The sequence below is a fragment of the Eretmochelys imbricata genome, chromosome 1 (assembly GCF_965152235.1).
Source record: "Eretmochelys imbricata isolate rEreImb1 chromosome 1, rEreImb1.hap1, whole genome shotgun sequence".
Classification (NCBI taxonomy): Eukaryota; Metazoa; Chordata; order Testudines; family Cheloniidae; genus Eretmochelys; species Eretmochelys imbricata.
In genome coordinates, this window is record NC_135572.1 from 47,989,143 (window position 1) to 48,012,435 (window position 23,293).

General features: G+C 46.5%; 1 protein-coding gene across 1 annotated transcript in view; it reads right to left on the minus strand.

Moving 5' to 3' along the window:
- SLC7A1 (solute carrier family 7 member 1) overlaps positions 1–23,293 on the minus strand; it is a 57,199-nt gene that overhangs the window by 18,471 nt on the left and 15,435 nt on the right. The window contains exons 2-5 of the mRNA XM_077809909.1: positions 10,239–10,622; positions 6,287–6,445; positions 2,679–2,853; positions 357–484 (exon numbers count right to left, since the gene is read on the minus strand). Coding sequence (XP_077666035.1) covers positions 357–484; positions 2,679–2,853; positions 6,287–6,445; positions 10,239–10,608 — 832 coding nt within the window. The 5' untranslated portion in view covers positions 10,609–10,622. The remainder of the gene's footprint in view (positions 1–356; positions 485–2,678; positions 2,854–6,286; positions 6,446–10,238; positions 10,623–23,293) is intronic.

Genomic DNA, 23,293 nt, shown 5'->3' on the forward strand with positions numbered 1-23,293 from the left:
AAATCAGAAATATTATTTAGTTGCATTGTAGTAGCAACTAGAGGCTCCCAGTCAGGATCAGGGGCTCAGTGTGCTGGCAACGGTACAAATCCAGAATAAAGGATATTCCCTGTCTCAGAGTGTATAATGCAAGTCTTAAATTTAGAAAAAATAGGCAAGAGAAGAAGATGGATGGGTGACCCTAAAACTGAAAAGATGAAGTGATCCCACAGGACAGCCAGTGCACAGCATGATTTCCTGATTCAGCTGAAAAGAGGTTTGAGTTATTTGTAAATTGTGTCATGTGAGGTTACTGAGGGCAGCCAAGCTCATAATGGGAAACAAGTGTTCTCTCACAATGAGAGCTTTCTGCTTACCTGTGGTGGCAATACAGTCAAATCCTACGAAGGCGTAAAAGCATGTGGCCGCCCCCGAGAGGACTCCACTGAATCCAAAGGGCATAAAGCCCCCAACGCCACGCTCCAGATCTCCTACCTGTGTTTGACTGAAAAGAACAAGAGATCAGGATAGGTTCTGCCTCGGTACAGACACCTATCTGAAGTGCGTTCCTGTAACAGAATCCACCATAACTGGAGCTGGAGGGAGTGTGGTTTCAGGTACACATGGTCAACAGACCTATAGAGGACAGGATGGCATGTACTACAGCTTACACTACATAGAGATTTGAGTCAGCCTGTGACCGGCTCGGGAACCCTTTGAACACTCAGCATTTAAGGCTTGTTCAGATCGTCCATGGTTTTCTAGGGTTTATTAACATGGCTGAGGTGGGAGGAGGAGTGAGGAGGAAAGACTGAACTTGGTCTCCTAACATCTCAACCTGGCAAAAAGTTTAAACTTATTGAATTCTGAACATGGTGAATGGATACAAATGCTCAAATGAAGTTTACCCACTTTCAGGTCCTCCGCTGATCTTCTATTTTAAACAAAAGTTTATTTTAAATAACTCTGGCCAAAATATGGCCTCATCAGATTTTTATTTTCAAATATTACATCATCTGCTTACTATTATAAAGATTTTTAGGTAGGCCCTAAATCCTGAACAGACTTAAACCCGTGCTGCATTCTGAGCAGTCCCATTGTAGTAAACAGGGCTACTCTCAGAGTGTGAGTTAAGCACATGCATAGATTGCAAGTGATCAGGGCGCAAAGGATGTGGCCTACAAATGCAATCATGAGCCACATGTTCTCACACTGGCCTCCAGTTTTGGTTGTGTAAATAACTGTGGGCACAACTTTGCGCCTATAATTAAGGCATTAATAAAAATTAAATTAGGGCCATTAAATAATCTAAACCCTGGATCTGTCAATTCAGCTATATAGACAGCTAAGTCCCCTAAGCTTTGGAAGCCCCATTACATGTGAAAATAATTTAGACAGTCCAATGTTGATGTTTCTGGAGATGCAGCTAAACTATGCACAAACCCCAGCTCCTCTGGCACATGTCACCAAAATGCAAATCTAATGGGTTAAAAAGCTATAACTAAAGTGAATAATTATCACGACATGCAGGGCAATGCTGGTGCTGAGTCATGCTGTGTCCTTTTCTACAGAGGGAATTATTTACCAGAGAATAAGTCCACTATGGGCTGAATCCTGAAAACCGAATGAGGCCCATTAAAGGCCCTACATGCATCTGAATCAAATGGTTGCAGTGCAGAGGGGTGGTCAGGATGTGGGGAACCCAGGCCAGGGGCCTGCACCACTCCAGCTTGCTGTAGAGCTATGCTTTTTGGGATTTCCCTGCACTCCAGCACAAGGGGCTTAGGTAGAAAGCCAGGTGATCAGTCCCAGGTTTAGGAAAAGAGAGGGATAACTTGATAGTGCTGAAGTGTGCACAGCGATGACAGCGTTACTAGAAGTGGAACGAGCCATTAGCTTCACAGAAAATCTCCTCGTAAATGTACGGGTTTAAATGACTCAAGCTGGACAACGACCATTTAAATGCCTTCCAGTACTGTATATATGCCCAAGCTATGGTGGAAAACAACTAAAAAACATTTCACTGCTCAAATGATTTCAGAAACTGTAGGATTCATCCAATGTAAGCACTTAGGAGATGTTGTTACAGAAACAGAGCTCAACCTTAAATTCCTTATTCAGAGCCAGACTGTGTCCATGTCCCTCTCACCCTCCTAGCAAATAGATCCTCACAGGGGTTTTCTCCCACAGGGCCTCCCAGCTGTGTTTTTTAAACCTGGGTGATCTAGTTCTAGTCCCAAGTGTCTAGTCAACCCTCCCTCATGCAGAGCTCCCACTGACACTCATGGAATTTCTGCCTGAGTGCAGACCGAGTGACCACTTGGCAAAGCCGTGAAATTTGGCCCATAATGACTACACTTGTTTTCAAGTTGCAGTGGGGGAGGTTTAGATTGGATATTAGGAAAAACTTTTTCACTAAGAGGGTGGTGAAACACTGGAATGCGTTACCTAGGGAGGTGGTAGAATCTCCTTCCTTAGAGGTTTTTAAGGTCAGGCTTGACAAAGCCCTGGCTGGGATGATTTAACTGGGAATTGGTCCTGCTTCGAGCAGGGGGTTGGACTAGATGACCTTCAGGAGTCCCTTCCAACCCTGATATTCTATGATTCTATGATTCTACACGTGAATCTCTGAGGTGGTCCCTGAAAACAGATCGACTTGACTACGCAAACCTGAGAAGAGAAGAAATGCTGTGACATACTTGTTTCTAGGTGAATCATTGGTCGTGTTATAGATGTCGTCAATGGTGAGGTGCCAGTTTTTGACTGATCCCTTCACAAAACCTGACACCATAACAAAGCCGAGGACGAGAACGTTGATGCAGGTGAATATTTTGTTAACCATTGCAGATTCTTTCACTCCACAAGTTAAAAGGCCTGGAAAAATTACAAAGAACAATCATCAAAGGGGTAGTCGTGTTAGCCTGGATCTGTAAAAGTGGCAAAGAGTCCTGTGGCACAGGACTCTTTGCTGCTTTTAAAGAACAATCAGACATTCCTTCAACAACAGCACATGGCCCAGCCACAGCAGAGCAAAGGGAAGCCCTCACTTTTTGTGCATGTCTCTCTCACTGCATTATTGTGCTAATAAAATACCATTTAAGTGGTCTCTCTACACTGGAAAGCTGCTAGGTTGAGTAAAAGTCTAATACAAAAAGATAGGGCCCAATCCTGCAAACCGTATTTTTCATTAAAACAGTCTTATTAAAGTCAATAGGACTGAGCCCTTAGTAAATACAAACTTCATCCAGAGACCACAGATCAGATTAGCTCTAAGCCTTGGAGAAAGCATCACTGGTGGTTTTTGTGAAGTAGCTCTTTGTGGTCATGCAGTCCCTGACTAAAGAGTAGAAGTCAGCAATACCAGCCATCTTCAACACTTCCTTGGGAAGATGGGCAGGTATCATGCCAGTGTAGGGATCAGACAAAGCAGGTCAGTTATCTGACACTTAAATTGAATGAATCATAAGAACGGCCCTACGGGGTCAGACCAAAGATCCATCTAGCCCAGTATCCTGTCTTCCGACAATGGCCAATGCCAGGTGCCCCAGAGGGAATGAACAGAACAGGTAATCATCAAGTGATCCATCCCCTGTCACTCATTCCCAGCTTCTGACAAACAGAGGCTAAGGACACCATTCCTGCCCATCCTGGCTAATAGCCATTGATGGACCTATCCTCCAAGAATTTATCTAGTTTTTTTTTTTTACCCTATTATGGTCTTGGCCTTCACAACATCCTCTGGCAAGGAGTTCCACAGGTTGACTCTATATTGTGTGAAGAAATATTTCCTTTTGTTTGTTTTAAACCTGCTGCCTATTAATATGGTGACCTCTAGTTCTTGTGTTATAAATCACAGAGGAAGAAGCCATGGGGAAAATCCTGACCCCACTGTAGCCAAGGGAAGTTCTGGCATTGACTTCGCTGTGAGCAAGTTTTCAGCCCATTTCTTAAAAAACTTTCATCTTGAGGAATAGCATGTTTTTAAAAGTGTGAGCAATAACGACAATGAGTCAGCACTCTACATTCAGAATAACAGATTTTGTTTCTCTTTTTCGATCTTTAGCTAATAACTAGAATTCCTACTCCCTTGCTTGCTGTTTAAGAAAGAGGTTACCTGTGTAACCAAAATCTAACATGTAGTCTTAGTGATAAACACCAACGTGAGGTGTGAGCAGTGCTTAATTTCTAATGGAAGAGGCGCTGAGGCTCAAGCAATTAGGTGCCAGGGCTCAAGCAATTTTTTCACATTCATAACTGATGCCGCAAACCGAGAGGTGCCGGGGCTCTGAACTGCCAAGGCTAGAGGTGCCAGGGCTCAGCCCTGGCACAAATTAAGCACTGGGTGTGAGGAGGGGGAGGGAAACACTGTGATGGGGACCAGGATTTGGCCAACAGTGAGTTTATTTCACTCACAAATGTGGAATTCATAGATTATATGGTGAGAAAGGACCGTTGTGATTGTCTGGTCTGACCTCCTATACAACAAATGCCCAAGTTTGTCTTGTTTAAATAAGGAAATAAGCCATGAAATAGGCGGTGGACATAGCAGAAGGTCTAGATAAAGCAGGGTGGGCAACCAGAAAATAAGAAATCAAGCACCAAAAAGGAGGTGATTTCGAGAGCTGAGACAGGCATAAACTACAGGGCATATATACAGTGGCAGAGCTAATAGAAGGGCGGGGGGGCGGGGAGGGAGGGACCACGGGCTTTAGGTGCATGTGTAGCACCTTTTTCACAGGGCTGGAGCGAGAGTCTGCCCTGCGCTCACCTGGCAGCAGCAGATGGGACCAGCTCCTTGCTCCAGGCATTGTGACATGAAGCAGAGGGTCATAGTGCTACGTGACCCTGTGTGCCAACACCACTCAGTCAGATTTGACCCGGCCGCCCCTCTGTCATGCCGGGCCAAACCTGAATGTTGCTGTGAGCTCGTGCGCCACGTTACAACGTCAGGAGTGAGGAGCCAGTCCCAGCCTGGGAGCCACCACGGCTGCGTGGTGTGGAGTGGGCTTGTTCTCCAGCCTGCCACCAATGGCCCAGTTGCAAAACCTAGCTCTGCCACTGCTTACATGTGGCAATAAAGCTGCTTATTCTGAAGCTTCCTGAAGCTGCCAAGGTTTAGCCTGTTTGCAAAGTTTTCAAAATCAGAAGAGTTTTCCCATGCAGCAGGAAAACGCTGCTGACTCAGTTTTACTCTCAAATAGCAGTGAGTGAAACTCTACAGATAAAGAAATGGAAGTAAGCACATGCGTTTGAATACTGATCCAAAACAAACCCAAATGGAACCTCAGGAGGCAAATTCTGATCAGTCAGACCACTTTATATCGAGATTAACAGAGTACAGAATGTGTCCTCACATCTTCTAACTCAGAGCTCAACACTTCAAGTCCTGTACAGGAGGGGTTCCGATGGACTCCATAGGAGTTCCACACTCATCAAAGGGCTTGCTAGTTCAGGGCTCTCGGCTGGGAACCTCATAAGAACATGGTTCCTTGTGAGAGTTCTGACACTTCCTGCTTCTGATTAGGCCTAAAGTATTGCAAGAAGAGCCTCTGTTGTGGTATCATGATATCGCCTACCCGCTAGGAAGCATACAGGTGCAGGAAAATGATTTTCTTTTAATTAATATGAAGTTTGACAACGTTTTGAAAGGTTCAGCTGATACCTGGGTGAAAGTTCAGCTGGGTTTTCGTTTTAATTCCTGCTCTTGTACAAAATACTCCCTGCATTCCGATCAAAAACCAAAGACATATTTTGCATGTTATGGAAAGAGAGAAACCAGTTTATTTTTCATGCAGAATTATTTCTCTTGAGTCCTGCAATCACTGCTGCAAATTGAAGTCCACATATTTTAAAATAAACAGTCATGCACCAGGGTGTTACTTAGTTCTGTCCTTTCCCCCCACATTTTCCTGGCCAGTGTGCTATATAAACTGGCAGATCATCAGAGTGGGAGTTAGAGTAATAGAACAGAGTCCCTCTGCGTTAGTTTAAAAAAAATAAAAGCCCTCCATACCTGTCTCAGGGTAACAACTCTCCCTGTCTTACTCTACATGGTATAAAGATTGATTGTTTCCAAGTTTTCCTGTAAACACCTTGGACGCTCCCCTAATGAAAGAGCTTGCAAACAGGATGTGCAGAGTCTGAACTCCAGAGCTGCTAAATAGGTCAATCCGACACTTTGGGCAGACAAAGGAGCCTTTAATAAATTGTCCAAAATAAATGAGGGCGTTTGCTTGTCCACCAAAAGCAAAGAATGAAATTACAGAAAAGGAACGTATTGTCCCAGCAACCTTCCCAAAGGTTTTACCTGTTAAGATGAAGATGATGAACACGGAGAAGATGTCTGGATATTCTGCTAGCACCCCCGGAGCGTTCATGGTCATGTGCTTTTGGCAGAAGCGCTCGATGTGCTTGCCTGTGAGTTCATCAAACGTCGCGCTCCATGCTCTGGCCACGCTTGATGTTCCTACCAGAAAACAGGAAGGACGCAGAGCACTTTTCATGACTAGAAAATATTTCTAAATGAGCAGCACTACGTAGGGCAGAGCTGACCCCTGCTATTCAGTTAGAAGGGGCAAACAGTGAACCCTCCCCCACAGGTCCACTTGGAGGTTCGGCTTCTCTACAAACCCAAATCTCAGAAGACAACCCCTCCTGCAGAAGACCTAGCCTAGCAATTGCTTACCCTCCCCCCAGCAGCCTTCATGCCCCCAAGACCCCTTGTGCAGAAACCGCTTCTCACACTGGAGTAAACCACTGACTTCAAAGGCATTCCGCTAGTGTAGACGTTGGTGTGAGAGGAGAAAGAGGCACTAAGACGGGAAAAGGGGGATGAGCAGGTTAGCAGGAAAAGCAAATCACAGGAGGGTATAAGATATACCAGGCCTCCTCCTTTTAAGTCACAGTGTTTCCCCAGTGCTGCCCATCCCTCCCGTGAGCAGGAACAGCTCCCACTGACTGAATGGGAGTTGAAGGAAAATACAAACTGATCCCTGCTCTGCAATTCAAACCTAGGTTTACAGGGAGATAAAATCTGCTCAGTCACACTGCTGAAAATCCAGAAAGACTCTACTGATTCCGGCTGACTCAATGGGAGCCAGGTCAGTCCTTTACCGAGAGCAAAGCAGGCCCCATGTATTTCAAACCCAATTCTTGAGCAACTCAGCCACCCCCCAGCTTGAAGCATTGCCTAGGAAATAGAAGCTATCATACAAAATAAGAGAAATCCTGGAGTGCTGGGTAAATTCATATTCAAGTTCTACAGCAGGGACAGAAAAACACCGCACTGCAAGACAAATGCTGAAATGCAGTTCGCAAATTCGGAAAAGATGTAAATAACTTTGGGGCTTTTGAAGATTAAAAATCCCTCAACACTCTTTCAACATTGACACTTCCTTTCCTTCTCCTGACTGTCTAACCTCTTCAAGTGCATGCATGTAATGCACATCCAAGGAGCCACAGAACAGACCAGCATTCAAACTGGGTTTTATCTAGGGTTTTTTTGTTTTGTTTTGTTTTTTAAATATATATCCTCAAAACTGTGGTTTAGGCTCCAGAAGTTCCCCATTGCTGACAACAGGTGCAGCTGATCCAATGCTGACCACGCTTCAGATGCAAGCGTAGTAGACAGGGACCAACATCGTTCAGTGCCATTCCAGTAGCTGTAGCCAAAACCTCCTGAGACACGATGTAGTCCCAGTGACTTCAACAGGATGAAGTGTAGCAGTAGGTGTTACTCCAAGGAGTGAGCACTGGCAGGGTTAGGCCCCACCAATGACCCCTTGTGACTATCTAGTACCATTTTTTATAAAACTTTTCACCCTAACAACTGTAATTTTTTCACTGTTAACACTGATGTGAAATCGCTCTTACAACTGAAAATGCAATTAATACCAAGAACGAGAATTCTAATTGAAAATACGGGCTGACAAACTAATTCTCACAGATCCACTATTTAGCCAAAAAGACCTGAGTGAAGGTCTTGTGATCATTATAAACTAATACAGCTGTGCAGGAAAAGATAGGGCATAACTGAGTCCTGCAGGGCTTGCCTATATCTCAAGTCCAAGCACAAGGGGCTAGAGGAAAGCAAGCTCCCTTATCATCTTTCCCTGTTTTCTCAGACCCATTTAGCAGGGCATCACCCCCCTCTAACAGACATTGATGAGCTATAGCCTTGGCCTAGGCCAACATAGGTAGGTCTTTTTGCTCAGGCAGTAAAGGCTCAAGCCACAGGGCCCCAGTTCAATCCCCACAAAGGTGTTGTGTTACAAGTCACTACTCCCTCTTGTGAGCAAGCTGGCAAAGAAGGGAATGGAGTAGGGTGACCACCCATCCAGAATTGAGCAGGACAATGCTGAAATGCAGAGTTCAAGTCTTAGTCCTGGGCTGCATGACTCTGGGATAGGGTTGCCAATTTTGGTTGGATGTATCCCCGGAGATTTCATCACATGACATAATCTTTAATTAAAGATTAATCTTTTAATTCCTGGAGACTCCAGGCCAATCCTGGAGGGTTGGCAACCCAACTCTGGGACAGCACTTGTCCCAGATTCCCTGCAGTGCTGCTTTGTGCCCAAGGCTCAGGGGTGGTGCCAGACTTTTCCCGGTGGGGTGGGCTGAGGCGGGCCCCCTCTTGCCATGAGGCTCTGCCCCCTGCTCCACCCGCCCCATGTCCTGCCTCTGCCCAAGCCAGAAGCTAGAGCTGGACAGTAATAAGAGCTGCCCAGGGAGTTCAGGCCACTGTGGGAAGCCCTGGAACTTCCACCTGCCCTAGGCGGTGCACCTTGGCAGGCGGGGACAGGCCCATCTAAGCCCAGATCCTATGATTAACTTTGCTCAAGTGAATGTGTTTGCAGGATCAGGACCATGAGACCCTATCTAGCCCTAAATCCCCCAGACAGCTTCTGCTTTACTGGTGCTCTCATACCGTGGTGATAAAGGCCATATAAGTACAGTATCTAGATAAACGAGAACTGCTGGACTACAGAAGTCTTCTGTTTATTGCCACAATTAAACCCTGGAGGATGCATCTGTAAGAGGTAATTAACATTTTTTTATAGAACAAAACACCTTGAGAGGAACCTATTTTGGATATCGGGGCGGGGGGGGGGAAGAGGAGGATCAGTTTGTTTGGAGTTTTTTTAAACTACATGTTATCCCCTTCCTGACATCAACCCAATTCAAAAAGAATATCCGAACACTAACTTCTGGGCATCTTACCTGTCACTCTCTCATTTTATACACAAAATCTAGAATGTAAAGAGGTTTCATGTAACATACAGAATGGAATCAATACTAGCCAAGACAAGCAGCACTTATGTTACCAAGCAAGTCTTTATCTGATCTCCTGCCAGGCACCCTGGAAATCAATCTCAGTTTTAATGGTAATATTTCCCATAAAGTGAAATTTAACCCCCCCCCACCCCCCCAATAATATAATAGCAATTTGTTTGTCATTGTAGCTAGTGGAGTTCTTCCCTTAACTGGTATGGTGATTTCAGCCTGAGCTCTGGTGCCATGACAAGTGGCACCATAATACACTTGAAATGTTTGATAATTTGATTAAATGGACGAATCTTTAACTAACCAAAACGGTTTCTTTTTAAACCTTAGAAGTGTGAACTGAGTTGTCCACTTACTCAGGGCCTGAGCCAAAGCCCATTGTAGTCAACCAGAGATTTTTCCATTGACTTCAAAGGGCTTTGGATTGGGCACTGGACTGAAATCAGCAGAAGTTAGGCACCTAAATATCTGTGAAAATTTGAGCCTAAGTGCTGCAACCCACACTGAGCCCAATCCTGCACCCAGTAAAGTCAATGCAAAATACCTACTGATTTCAATGGAAGCAGAACTGGGTCCTTAATCAGCAAACACCATAGATGCTGAAGCAGTGAGAAGCTGACCCCCCTGCCAGCTGAACATCAGATTTTTCTTCCATAGCAGAAGGAAAACTCCTGATTCCTGGTAGATAGCTAGCAGGGCCTCAAGCCAAAATTGCATAAATCCGTTTAAACTAAAGGAAGCGGGAGTGGCAACCTGGCATTGATCCAAACTGTTAACCTATAATATTTACCAAGTTCACTGAATTTCCAGAAAAAGCTCTGAAATGCTCAGATCTGGAGGCTGCTGTAGGTGCAAGGTATTCTGTAGTTTCTATTTTTATAACAATCTGACTGTGCAAGTGAAAGTTAGTGTACAAATAAGACAGGCATTCTGGATGAATGCTACAGTATTTCTGCATGCCCCTCAGTACTTACCAATCACATAAGAAAGAATTAAATTCCATCCAGTGATGAATGCCCACAGCTCACCCACAGTCACATAGCTATAGAGATAAGCAGACCCAGTCTTTGGAACTCTAGCACCAAATTCTCCATAACAAAGTCCAGCCAACACAGAAGCCAATGCGGCAATCAAGAAAGAGATAACAATCGCAGGTCCCGCGTTTTCTCGTGCCACTGCTCCAGCCAGTACATAGACACCCGCACCAAGTGTGCTACCTACACCAAGAGCTACCAAGTCAAAAGTGTTGAGGCATCGTGACAGCTGGCTCTCATCTCTGGTCCAGTCCACAACTTTCCGGCGAAGCAGCTTCTTTCCAAAACTGAGAAGTCCTTGGCAACCCATCCTTTTGTGGAGACCTGTTAGAAAGATGCTGCATAATTAGTTAAATCAGCGGTAACTCAGGAAACGTCATCTCTGCATAGTAATACCATACTGCTCTTGTATTTAAAGAACAAAACCTTTTCACTTTACACCTTTTGACTCTACAAACTGGCTGCCTGGGTCTTCAGAGTTTTATCTGCTTAGTGCACAGTCAAATCACTCCTGCTCATAGAACAACATATATGTATAAAATACTAAATAAAATTTACAATAAGGCCATGTGAAATTTACATTTCGGATGTTAGGTTATACACAATATAAAAGGTGATATAACACTTAACTGAAATACATTTATATTACAAAACTGAACTCATTGTACCAGCTATGAAATCTATAATATCAACCCATGGAACAGAGACATTAGCTGAAGGAACAAACAAATTCATTATTCAGAAGACACTAGCCACACACCCTGGCTTAACCCCGTGATATAAATCAATGGCTCTTACTCAGTAAAAATCATTATTACAACTGCAGGAAGAAAGTTTAGGATTTCATACACCCCCCTGTTTAGTGTTTAGGAAAATATCTAAGTCAACGCTAACAGTAAAGCTTTTCATGAGCTACATGAATTCAAACAAGCAGCAAGGCAAATCTCAGAAAAATCTGCTGAACTGTAGGCGTTCCAAAGCACACAGGGTGAGGAAAGTATTTTCTCCTTTCATATAGAAGGCAGAACTCTTTAACTGTATTAGCATGTCAACACCCTCTGACAATTCTCTGAGTTAGGACCAAATGCAAAGATAATCTGCTAGATTTTTCTTCAGACAGATGGCCGTTCACTCCCAAAAACCAGAAGTACCAGAGAACTATAAACTTCAGATTGGTACAGTAACCCCTCGCTTAACGTTGTAGTTATGTTCCTGAAAAATGCTACTTTAAGCGAAATGTTTTTAAGCAAATCCAATTTCCCCATAAGAATTAATGTAAATAGAAGGGTTAGGTTCCAGGGAAATTTTTCACTCAGCTGGGCCCTCAAGGGTTAACACACTACTGTTAATGTAGCCTCACACTCTACAAGGCATCACAAATGGAGGAAGGAGACACAATAGACGCATGGCAGCGGCTGCAAACATTCCCTGCCAAAACTGAACAGGATGAACTGAACCCATGCTATCCCACTGTAATGCACCACTCCCTCCACTTGCCACAGTGCCGCGGGGTGCATGTGTGTGTGTGTGTGTGTTTGTGTGTGAGAGAGAGATGCTCATTGCCCCTTTAAATACGCTAACCCCACTCTAAGTGCATTGCCTTTTTAAGTAGATCAGCAAGTTGAGACATCAGCTGCTGCCAGCAAGCTCCTTCTGTCCTGAGCCCTGTCTCTGTGGAGATGGGGCACAGGAGCAGGGGTGCAGAAGCAGGGGGAGGGGGACACTGACATCAGCACCCCTCTTCCCCCCACCCCCTGCACAGCAAGCAGGAGGCTCCTCGGAGTAGCTCCAAGGCAGAGGGCAGGAGCAGCACTTGGCAGTGGGGTGAGGGACACCTGAACTGTCCAGCAATTGATAGCCTGCTGGGAAGCTGCCGCACAGGGAACTTAGGGGAACTGATGGGGGGCTGCTGGTCCATCCTGGTTCCAAACCCCCACCAGCTAGTCCAACGGACTGCTCCTCCTGCAAGCAGTGGACAAAGCAGGTGGTTGCCAAACAACGTTATAAGGAAGCATTGTGCGACTTTAAACAAGCATGTTCCCTAATTGATCAGCGACGTAACAACAAAACAACGTTAACCGGGAAGACGTTAAATGAGGAGTTACTGTATATGATAGCAACAGCCTGAGTATGAAACTCACCCCTGTGCAGAAGGTTAGCACACTCATAGACTTTAAGGTCAGAATCTAGTCGGACCTCCTGCACACTGCAGGCCACAGAACCGCACCCACCCACTCCTGTGACATTCCCAGGCCAGTTCTTCAACTAAAACTCACTAGAGCTCCAGTGTATCCAACAGAGCTACGTGGATTAAAGCCAGACAAGGATCAGCCCCAGAATCCCTTTTAGACTATGCAATAGCATCTCAGGGAAGTGGTGGAAACCCCTTGCTTGGGATTTTTGCATTTTACATCACTTCAGTCCCACTGGCCTTAAGTTGCGTAGGCCTTGTGCTGCCCTGCATTCACAATGGATAGTGATGGGCTGACCCAGTCGGCTAGAGGCACAGCTATCCACTCCCAAAGAGGGATCCAAGTTGGAGCTGACCTAGCACTGCACTCCCTGTATTCGCAGCACTTGCTTAGCACTCCCCATTGTCACATCCTAGTGACTTCACCAATCAATTACAGAGGGAACAGTGTCTGCCTGCGGGAAGGTTGACAGAGAGCAGGGCCTTTATGGGGAAAAGGAAGGAAATGGGAAAGATGGAGTGCCACCTTAGGGGAAAGAAATACGTATGTTGACTTTGCACCAGCAGGTTCTTTATACCTTAGCCATTTTGTTCAGACTCTGCAAAGCTGCTGTGTAACATAGAGTAGTCTTCACTCTGCTTTACATTTCGGCAGGGGGATGGGCTAAAACCTGGTGGCCCCAGGATCAGAAGGAACACAAAGGGATTTAAATTAATCTTCACCCCCATTTCCCTTCCCCCAAAAGCTGTGTTAGACCCATGGAGCTGGCCATCAGTCTTCCGATCCATGCTTTTTACAAGAGACACTAGCTTAGGCTCCTGCTTCCCTCACATTTGAAATGCTTGATCCACAAGAGGGGCTGGTCCCTGAGCCTTTGGCATACAGAAGTCTGACAACCTCTTTCACTGACTTCACTGGAATCAGAATTCCACCCACGGGTCTCAAACTCCCGGCCCGTGGGCCATCTGTGGCCCTAGAACCTCCCCAATGTGGCCCGCAGGGCTCCAGCAATTCTGGGGACGGGTCTCTCCCTCGGCCCCGCCTACCGCCCCCAAGCACTCCCCGCACCGTGTGTTCCCCAGGCGATCTACAGTGGGCCAGGACCCCGCCCACCACCAGCAGCGCAGCAGAGCTGAGCGGCTTTCTGCATGCTCGCTCCATGTGTCTTCTGGCCCCTCCCTGCAGCCCCAGGGCAGGGCTGTGCCTCTGTGCGCTGCCCCAGCCCCGAGCACCCCTGTGGCCAATGGGAATCTATGGGGGCGGTGCCTGGGGGGCAGCAGCGCTCGGAGGCCTCCCACCCCTCCCCGCCTTGGAGCCCCAGGTAAGCGCAGCATCCCACAACCCCCTCACAGAGCCTGCACCTCCTCCCCAGCTCCCAACCTCCCTCGCAGAGCCTGCAACCCCACCTCCTGCCCCAGCCCAGAGCCTGCACCCAGCACCCAAACTCCATCCCAGAGCCCAACCTCTCACCCCTTCTGCACCCAAACTCCCTCCCAGAGTCTGCACCCCAATCCCCTACCCCAGCCCTCCTCCCCCACCCAAACTCCCTCCCAGAGCCTTAGGCAGGTGGGGGGTGGAGTTTGGGGGGGGGCGGAGTTTTGCAGGGTGGGTTCTGGGCTGCATGAGTGATATTATTGGCCCGCTGGGAGCATATGAGGACTGGCACTGGCCCTAAGGTAAAGTGAGTTTGAGACCCCTGATTCCACCCATTCTTATTGGTTTATGTCTTTGCTTTATTATTAGAACAACTTTTTAATGCATTTTGCCTTTGTTTCTTTGTGTTCAAAATCAAGTGCATGATTATATTTATGATAAAACAAAGTTCCTGCATTCTTCCTCCCATTACATTGTGGTTAACATACCTACTGTATCAGGTTTCCCCATTAATAGCATTTAAGAAAGAAACATCTTTCAGAACAATGCAGTAAGAAGGTGAGAAAATTCACATCTGATTAATAGGAAAAAGGAAAATGTAACAAGCATCTGTCCTGCTAAATATAAAACTCCACATCTAAAATAAGCTGATAAGGTACAAATTTACATAAACAGTGCTATCTCTTCCTAAATCATTACATTTTGTTTCACTTCTGGAAACAATTTCTTATCTCCAGAGCTTTGAAATAGTTCTTGAGAATTTGCTCTCAGAAGTAAACTTCAGTGTGTGTATGAGCCTAAATCAAAGTGGATTACGCAGAAGGTGGAATGATCTACAGAGCAAGAGAAAAACTGCATTCATGTATAATAAAGTCACCAAGCACACTTTAGCTAAATCTTCAGGCACCTCTTTTAAGGAAAGAGACAATGAGCAACAGAAGATCCCGTGGATCATTCTATATTTGCTGTTGAAGAAGGATAACGGGAGCAGAAGGTTTAGACTTGAATTTATTTTACTATAATGCATTATACAAAAGAAGAGTTTGAGAGTTATCTGCACTCAGTGCCATCTCTCATCATACTAGAGTGCAATCCAATGAGCAGTTTCAGTTCTCCCTCAATGTCCTTTTATCTTCATCAAATGACTCCCCCAACATAGCTATAAACATGAAAAGATATCACTGGGATTCATTACTAATATACAAGTAGAACAATCAGCTTTACTTGTGCAAAACAATTCTTTTTGACAAACAGTGGCATTACACCTAGGCTAAGTTTGGCCTTTAGTCTTTTAAAAATAGGCCTGCTTCTTGGGCCTGGTCTACACTGGGGTGGGGAGAGAGAGGGGAGGATCGATCTAAGATATGCAACTTCAGCTATGAGAATAGCATAGCTGAAGTCGATTGTATCTTAGGTCAACTTAGAATCACTTACTTCGCGTCCACGTGGCACGGGATTGACGGTCGCCGCTCCCCTGTCGACTCCGCTTCCGCCTCTTGCCATGGTGGAGTTCCGGAGTCGATGGCAGAGCGATCGGGGATCGATTTATTGGGTCTACACTAAGCGTGATAAATCGATGCCTGACAGATCAATCACTACCCACCGATCCGGTGGGTAGTGTAGACTTGGCCTTGAACAAGCACTCATTAAAGAAGCATAGTTTGATGTGGCACTCAAATAATTACTCCTGGTGGAATACTGGACCAAAAAAATTAAAAGTTCTGCGCACAATATTTTAAAATTCTTCAAATTTTATTTGTCAAAATAACACAATATAATCACACCAGTTTCAATTATTTTTGGTCATTTATTTCAAAATACCTGTCAGCAAGTATGTCTGTAACAATACAGACAATAAAAATTCAGGAAATGTTTTTTGACAAATAGATTCCTTACTAGGCATATTAATACAGAACTCAGAGTAACAATTTATTTAAACTACAATACAGAACCACGCCTCAGAAGCAGTGTAAAACCTTTGGGGAGACAGGGGTAACAGAGGAGCTGAGGGAGAGGGAAGTAAATTGCTGGGAAGGAGCCTGGGTGTGAACTTGGAGGGTTGTTAGGTATGGGTGGGAAAAGTTGGGGGACAGGGAGCAATTGTTAGGGAGCTTCCCCCATGCAGACCCTGGCTGACCCCTAGCCTCTCCCATTCAGTCAGGCTCATCTACCCCTGTCCCCATGTGTCTCTGTACCCTCACCCAGCCTCTCCTTTGTCCCTATGTCTCCCTGTACCCCCTCCCCAGGCTTCATGTGTTTCTTTGCCCCCTCCCATCCACTCCCATCCCTATGTAGCTCTGCACCCTCTCCCTGTCCCCATGTGTCTCTGCACCTCCCTCCCCCTGTAGCTCTGTGCTTCCACTCCCATTCAGCCCCTGCCCCAGTCTGTCCTCCCCCACTAGCCCTTATGAGCCCCTGTCTGACCCCCCCCATGCAGTCTGTCTCCTGACCTGGCTCTGCAGGCTCTCTCTCTTCCTTAGCTGGCTGTGAGCTGCAGCTTTGTTCTATTGCCACAGAGTCCTCTGGTGGGAAAAATGCAGAACTGCAGCAACATTTTGGCAGAAGCTTTTTTCTGTGCAAAAAACCAGAAATCTGCAGGGCTCATTAATTATGCATGCGTGCAGTAGTGCAGAATTCCCTGAGCACTAAAATAATGTATTTATTTGACAGAACTGTTCTTAAAAGGCCAATTCTACCATCTTTACTTGTGTTGAGTAGCACCTGTTGAGGGCCCATTCACAAGAAAGAAAGGTGCTATTCAAAAGGTGTATGGGTGGCAGAATCAAGCCCTTAGCATTTCCATTAGCCCCACAGATGTACACTAGGCACTGTACAAAAGACAGGTGTGCCAGATAAATAGTGGAATACATGCCTCAGACAGGTTAAAGTCTAAGACCACAAACTGGAGCCACACAAGGCCTAGAGACCTATACCACTCAGCAATAGAGTGACTAGGGATCATTGTCATTGGAACAGGTCAGTAACATTTGGAATTTAAGATGTTTGGCCTCCCTGGATTCCTGTGTGAAGTATGTCTGCTTGGTTCAAAGAATATGTTTCCCTTCAAGAATTCTAGCTTTTGAAAGACTTAAGGGGCTCTATGTAGTTAATACACTGGTCAACAAATCACACAGGTGTGGAGAGAGACAATGGAAGAGAATTTCTACCATGTCAATCTATTGCAATTGAAAGTATTTCTCTGGATCTTTCAGTAGAACAACAAATAAAGAGGTCCCACAGATTTTAAGTTTTGCATTATGTCCCCAGAGTGTCCTTTGAACAACCACACGACAGGTATCATTGGCAACTCATCCAGTATAGTAGGTGATCCCCCAGCCCATGTTAAGAGTTGGCTAAGACAAAATTTTGGTACCAGCACACAGGCGCATGCCAATGGAGAAAAAAGTTTATATCCCAATAAAAATACAGTCACGGCCATTTGCTAAAGAGGTTTCTTGGAAGACATCCCAGCATGGCAGCCGTCATGAGGCAGGGCCCAATCCAACTCCCACTGACGAGACAGAGTCTTTCCATTGACTTTAGTGGGAGCTGGCTCGGGCCATAAATGCATCCCAATTACACATTTAGCTGGTGCAAAGACAGTGTGTCAGTATGCTTGTTAAAATCTTTAACCTCCTGGTTCACACACACAAAACCACTATATTATTTGAGGGAAAAAAATCTAAAATGTCTTATTAGACACCTCAGCAAGAGATCAGTGCACACGTGTGTCTGGTGCAGTGACATCCTTCCCTCCTCTTTGTCTCTCTGCAGTCCATCAACCTTTCAAGCTACTTTGATCTGCTTCCTGTGATCTCACCTACAAAGGTATTTACCCAGCTATACCACCCTTCAAGGAGCAGAAGACAGCCCCTTGCAATACCGTCCATTCTATGTAGCCCAATCTATTCAAGATGGCATTTATTGCTTTGGATGAATGTCCCGGGGGGCTGATTTTTTTTCCCCTGTATCATTTTTAACAACACACAAAGTCATTTTGATAGTTTTCTCTCAGCCCAGGTTGGAATTTTATTTCCTTAATAAGCATCCCTTACTCCAAAGAGCACCTGTTCTTTATTCTGGCCTAATGACCATGATTTTTGTATGTTAATTGACATGACTGTAGGTGCCCATCTGAAACTAAGTAAATCCTTGTCATCTTTTTATCTGAGCTTTAAGATACAGAAGAAGCACACATGCTTAATGTCATTTCACAGAACACAGAGTTAATCTACTCCATATCAAATAAAAAGGCAATCTGTCACAGGCTCTCATTTGTCCAGTCTAATTACCAACAGAGTTCCCCTCAGATTTTAGGACACACTGTGTGAGCTAAACCATGAAATAGTCTTGCAGTGTGTTTTGCCAAAACAGAAGAAGTAATTTTAAAAGGTGTTCAGAACAACAGCAAAGGGGGCGATTCAGTAAAGAGCAGTCAGGTGAGGTCCATCGTCCCATACAGCTGTCTGGGACTCTGCAAGCAGCACCAGAGTCTTGGGCCACGTCTACACTGCAGACTTCTGTCAGCACAGCTTTCAGTCAGGGGTATGAAAAGGGATGATCCCTGACTGACATAGCTGTGCCAACATCCAGCGTAGATGAAGTTATACCAACAAAAGCACAGTTGTGCCACTATAAACTGTATCCACAGAGGGAGTGCTTTGCCAGAGTAGTACATTGGTATAGTCATACCAGCAGGTTGCTCTTAGTGCACGCCTGGCCATACTGAATTCTTCATTTTGAACTGTTCTGCCTAATTCAAGCTTCCTCTTTCACTATGCAGCTGCTTGCAAGGGGAATGCAATTTGGAAGAGAGGGCAGGACACCAGGCTTTCCTACAAACTAAAGGAATTCCCCCTTCCACCCTTGAGCTGTAGGGTAAATGGAGAATACATAACTGACACATCGTCCCAGCCTTTCATAGCTCTGGGAACAGAAACCTGCGTAGTTCCCAAAAGTGTGTGGCAGATCTATGTGCTGGTATCCAAGCAACGCATTTCTCATCTAATTAAAAAAACGATTGTGATCAAAAGAAAAATGTAACATTGTTGACAGTTTCTATTGCTCAGCAGTATCTCTTTAATCACGAATAACATAATAGGTTTTTTTGCACACACTCTCTCTAAGTGCAATAAGAAAAAAGTCATTCTCAGAAGAATGTAAAAATGGCCACACTGGGTCAGATCAAAGATCCATCTAGCATCCTGTCTTCCGACAGTGGCCAATGCCAGGTGCCCCAAAGGGAATGAACAGAACAGGTAATCATCAAGTGATCCATCTCCTGTTGTCCATTCCCAGCTTCCGGCAAACAGAGGCTAGGGACACCATCTCTGCCCATCCTGGTTAATAGTCACTGATGGACCTATCCTCTGTGAATTTATCTAATTCTTTTTTGAACCCTGTTTGTGTCTTGGCCTTCACAACATCCTACGGCAAGGAGTTCCACAGGCTGACTGTGCACTGCGTGAAGAAATACTTCCTCTTATTTGTTTTAAACCTGCTGCCTATTAATTTCATTTGGTGACCCCTAGTTCTTGGGTTATGAGGAGGAGTAAATAACACTTCCTAATTTACTTTCTCCACACCAGTCATGATTTTATAGACCTCTATCATATCCCCCGTTAGTCATCTCTTTTCCAAGCTGAAAAGTCCCAGTCTTATTAATCTCTCCTCATACGAAAGCTGTTCCGTACTCCTAATCATTTTTGTTGCCCTTTTCTGTACCAGAATACGATACATTCCGTAAGCTTTAAATTCTTAAAATGTGCATGTACTTTATAATCCCAACATTTTCTGAGTGGCACAAAACACTTTCATATATAGGTACAACATCAGCAGTCTCTCCCCTTATAAAGTTGCTACCCTCAGGGCCGGCACTCGTCTTTCCGCGGCAGCGGCAATTCGGCGGCAGCTTCTGTCTTCAGACATCCTGCTTGGAGCGGCAAAAACAGTAGAGCCGGCCCTGGTTACACTACTAACCATGTAGATTATTTTAGTTTTCTCACAGAGGTTTCCTGAGGCTTCACTCAGGTTGCCTTGCTCAGGTGTTGGTCCTGCTTTGAGCAGGGGATTGGACTGGATAACCTCCTGAGGTCTCTTCCAACCCGAATATTCTATGAATTTTTATTAAAGATTCACATCCATCTTACTCATCTGTACAGAGTAAATGTCTTTGATTCTCCTTCCGCTTTTCTAAATCCAGACATTGAAAATCCACATGCACCCTCCAGCATACTGTAGACTATTGGTAAATATCATTTTTATTTAAGGCAGTTCTGCAATACAACAAGTTTTTTCTTCCAGAGCCAAACCCCTCAGCCAGGCTGGCATTATAGCGCTGTTCCAGAGGAAAGCGTTTTAAGGTACTTCAGACAGCACGTTCAGAGTTTACTGAATGGGGCAGTGAGACCAAGAGACATAATGTTCTCAGCCAGACTTAAGACCTTTTACTAAACAAATAAGAAGAGGAAAAGACAGGATGTAGTCATGGCTTTATATTTTCTGACATTGTATTTCACCTCCCACTTCCAAAGCACCGTGGGTTAATGGGTACTTTATAGAAAGGTTAGCCACTGAAATGTATCCTAGGGCAGGGGTCGGCAACCTATGGCACGTGTGCCAAAGATGGCAAGCGAGCCGATTTTTAATGGCACGCTCAGCCCTCTGCTGAACCCAGGCCGGCAGCAGGCTGAGCGGGGCCTGCGGCTGGGACCCTGGCAGGCAGCAGCATGCCATTAAAAATCCTGCCCACCCCAGCCCGCTCTTCTCCGCCCCCCTGCGAGGGCAGGGTGAAGAAGCTTGGTCCTGCTGGCTGCTGCTGCAGGGCAGGCAAGCTCCCTCCTCCCTGGCCTCTTCCTCCAGCGTGCTGGGTTCCTGCCCCTCCTTCTCTCCCTCCCTCCCTGACACTGAGATCAGCTGATGGCCGTTGTGAGGAAGGGGGAGCGCGCTGGGGGGAGGAGGTGGAGAAGAGGTGGGGACAGGCCCTTGCAGAAGACGGGTGGAATCAGGGCATATCCCCTCCAGCCCCTGCCGTAAGCCGTTCTGGGCAGGGGGCTGGGAGCACCCCCATGACCCTAGCCCACACCCCCAGCCCCCTGCCCTGATCCCTGCACTCCCCCCACACACTCCCAGCCCTCTGCCCTGATCCCTGCACTCCCCCCACACACTCCCAGCCCTCTGCCCTGACCCCTGCACCCCCCTCACACACACCCAGCCCTCTGCCCTGACCCCTGCACCCCCCTCACACACACCCAGCCCTCTGCCCTGACCCCTGCACCCCCCTCACACACACCCAGCCCTCTGCCCTGACCCCTGCACCCCCACACACACACTTCCAGCCCCCTTCCCTGACCCCTGCACCCCCCACGACCCCAGCCCTGACTCCAGCACCCCCCCACCCCATGCCCTGACTCCTGCAACCCCCTCACATGCCCCCAGCCCTCTGCCCTGACTCCTGCACCCCCCACACACATACCCAGCCCCCGCACACCCCATGCCCTGACTCTTGCACCCCCCACATTCCCACCCCCACCCTGAGCACCAAACGGGAGCTCCCGCACACACATACCCACATTCCCACCTGCACCCCTGGCACCAAATGGGAGCTGCCCAGGTAAGCACTCTACACCCAAACCTCCTGCCCCAACCCTGAGCCCTCATTCTAGCTCCTGGCCAGACCCTACACCCCAACCCCCAGCTTGCTCCTTCACCCCCAGCCCTGTGCTCAGTGCACTCCCACCCTCAGCTCAGTGCAGTGAAAGAGAAGCAGAGAATGGGCTAGAACCAGGGAGAAGGTAGGTATCCACTCTATGTGGGCAGGGCCGGGATCCCAGACCGGCAGCGGGGCTGAGCGGGGCCCTCAGCCGGGACCCTGGCTGGCAGGAGCCGGCGGACGGAACCCCAGACCAGCAGCGGGCTGAGTGGCAGCAGGCTGAGCTGCCAGTTTGGGGTCCCGGCCGCCGACCCGCTCAGCCCGCTGCTGGTCTGCGGTTCTGGCTGCCGGCCCCTTGCCAGCCGGGGTCCGAGCCGCAGGACCCGCTCAGCCTGCTGCCGGCCTAGGTGAACGGAACCCCAGGCTAGCAGCGGGCTGGCGGCATAAGATCAGCATTTTAATTTAATTTTAAATGAAGCGTCTTAAACATTTTGAAAACCTTGTTTAGTTTACATATGACAATAGTTTAGTTATATAATATATAGACTTACAGAGAGAGACCTTCTAAAAAACATTAAAATGTATTACTGGCATGCGAAACCTTAAATTAAAGTGAATAAATGAAGACTTGGCACACCACTTCTGAAAGGTTGCCGACCCCTGTCCTAGGAGAATGGTGCATCTGATAGTTTTGGACATCTGTAGCTGGTATTTTTAATGTTAACACATCTTCAATTTGCTTTCACCCCCAGTGACCGAAGGAGACCTCAGAACTCTTCTGATCCTGTCTGTTCCTTCCCCATCCAGCAGAGGAAGACTAGATGTGGCTTTCTCCATGGGACATCAGCAATTTTCCTTGAGTTAGACAGATGGGGCCTGGAAAACACATCATCATGGGGTGCTTCCAACATATCGTGGTAAAGTATGAGCTTTGTATCTCTGCAGTCTGCTTTGGTACGTATGTATCAGAAGGCAAAGAACTCAGAATTCCCCAAATCTACTTTCTCCATATGCAGGCGGAAAAACTAGGCATAACCTTGCGGGTTTACCTGTATACACCTGCCATGATAATCCAGGGGTGAAAATACCCATAACTGAATTACTTCCAAATAATTGTGCTACTGGATAAAATCCACCTCCCCATCCCAGGCACATCCAATAAGGCCACAGTGCAGCATCTGTGCGGGCAATATACTAACTAGCTAATAGACTGGAATAGCATCTGCAGCTCCTCCACAACCTTTACATGAGGATTCGTGAATCCACATAACCCAGCACCCAGTAGCCTAAACTCCTCTGCTCAAACATGCCCCTCCCACCCCGATTACAATGATTCAGAATTCGCCTGGAGCTCACTCTGCAGCACACAAGTGATATGGATACCCTTTATGCCCGCCCCGCCCCTGCACATCCCTCCCAGGGGGCAGAGGGTCTGGAGCCAGCTGTCCTCAGCTCAGTTCACTCACCCATATGGAACTCTTACACTCTGCAAGTTGGTGTGTATACCTACAATGTAACGGGTGGTCTCATGGCTAATTGTTTATCATTAATAGTTTGGGGGGTGGTTACAGGTATGCGAAAACACAAATACAGTGCATCAGGGCTACATACAGACACTAAAACATGGGTGGCATAAATGTTAGCACAACAGTTCAGCTGTTAGGCTTTAAAAAGGGCAGGAAAGGGAAAGTTTTATCCACAGCAAATGTAAACGAGCCCCTAGAAAATATGTTCTGTACATGTGGTGTTAACTTCTGTGCTCTACTATCCAGTATTTG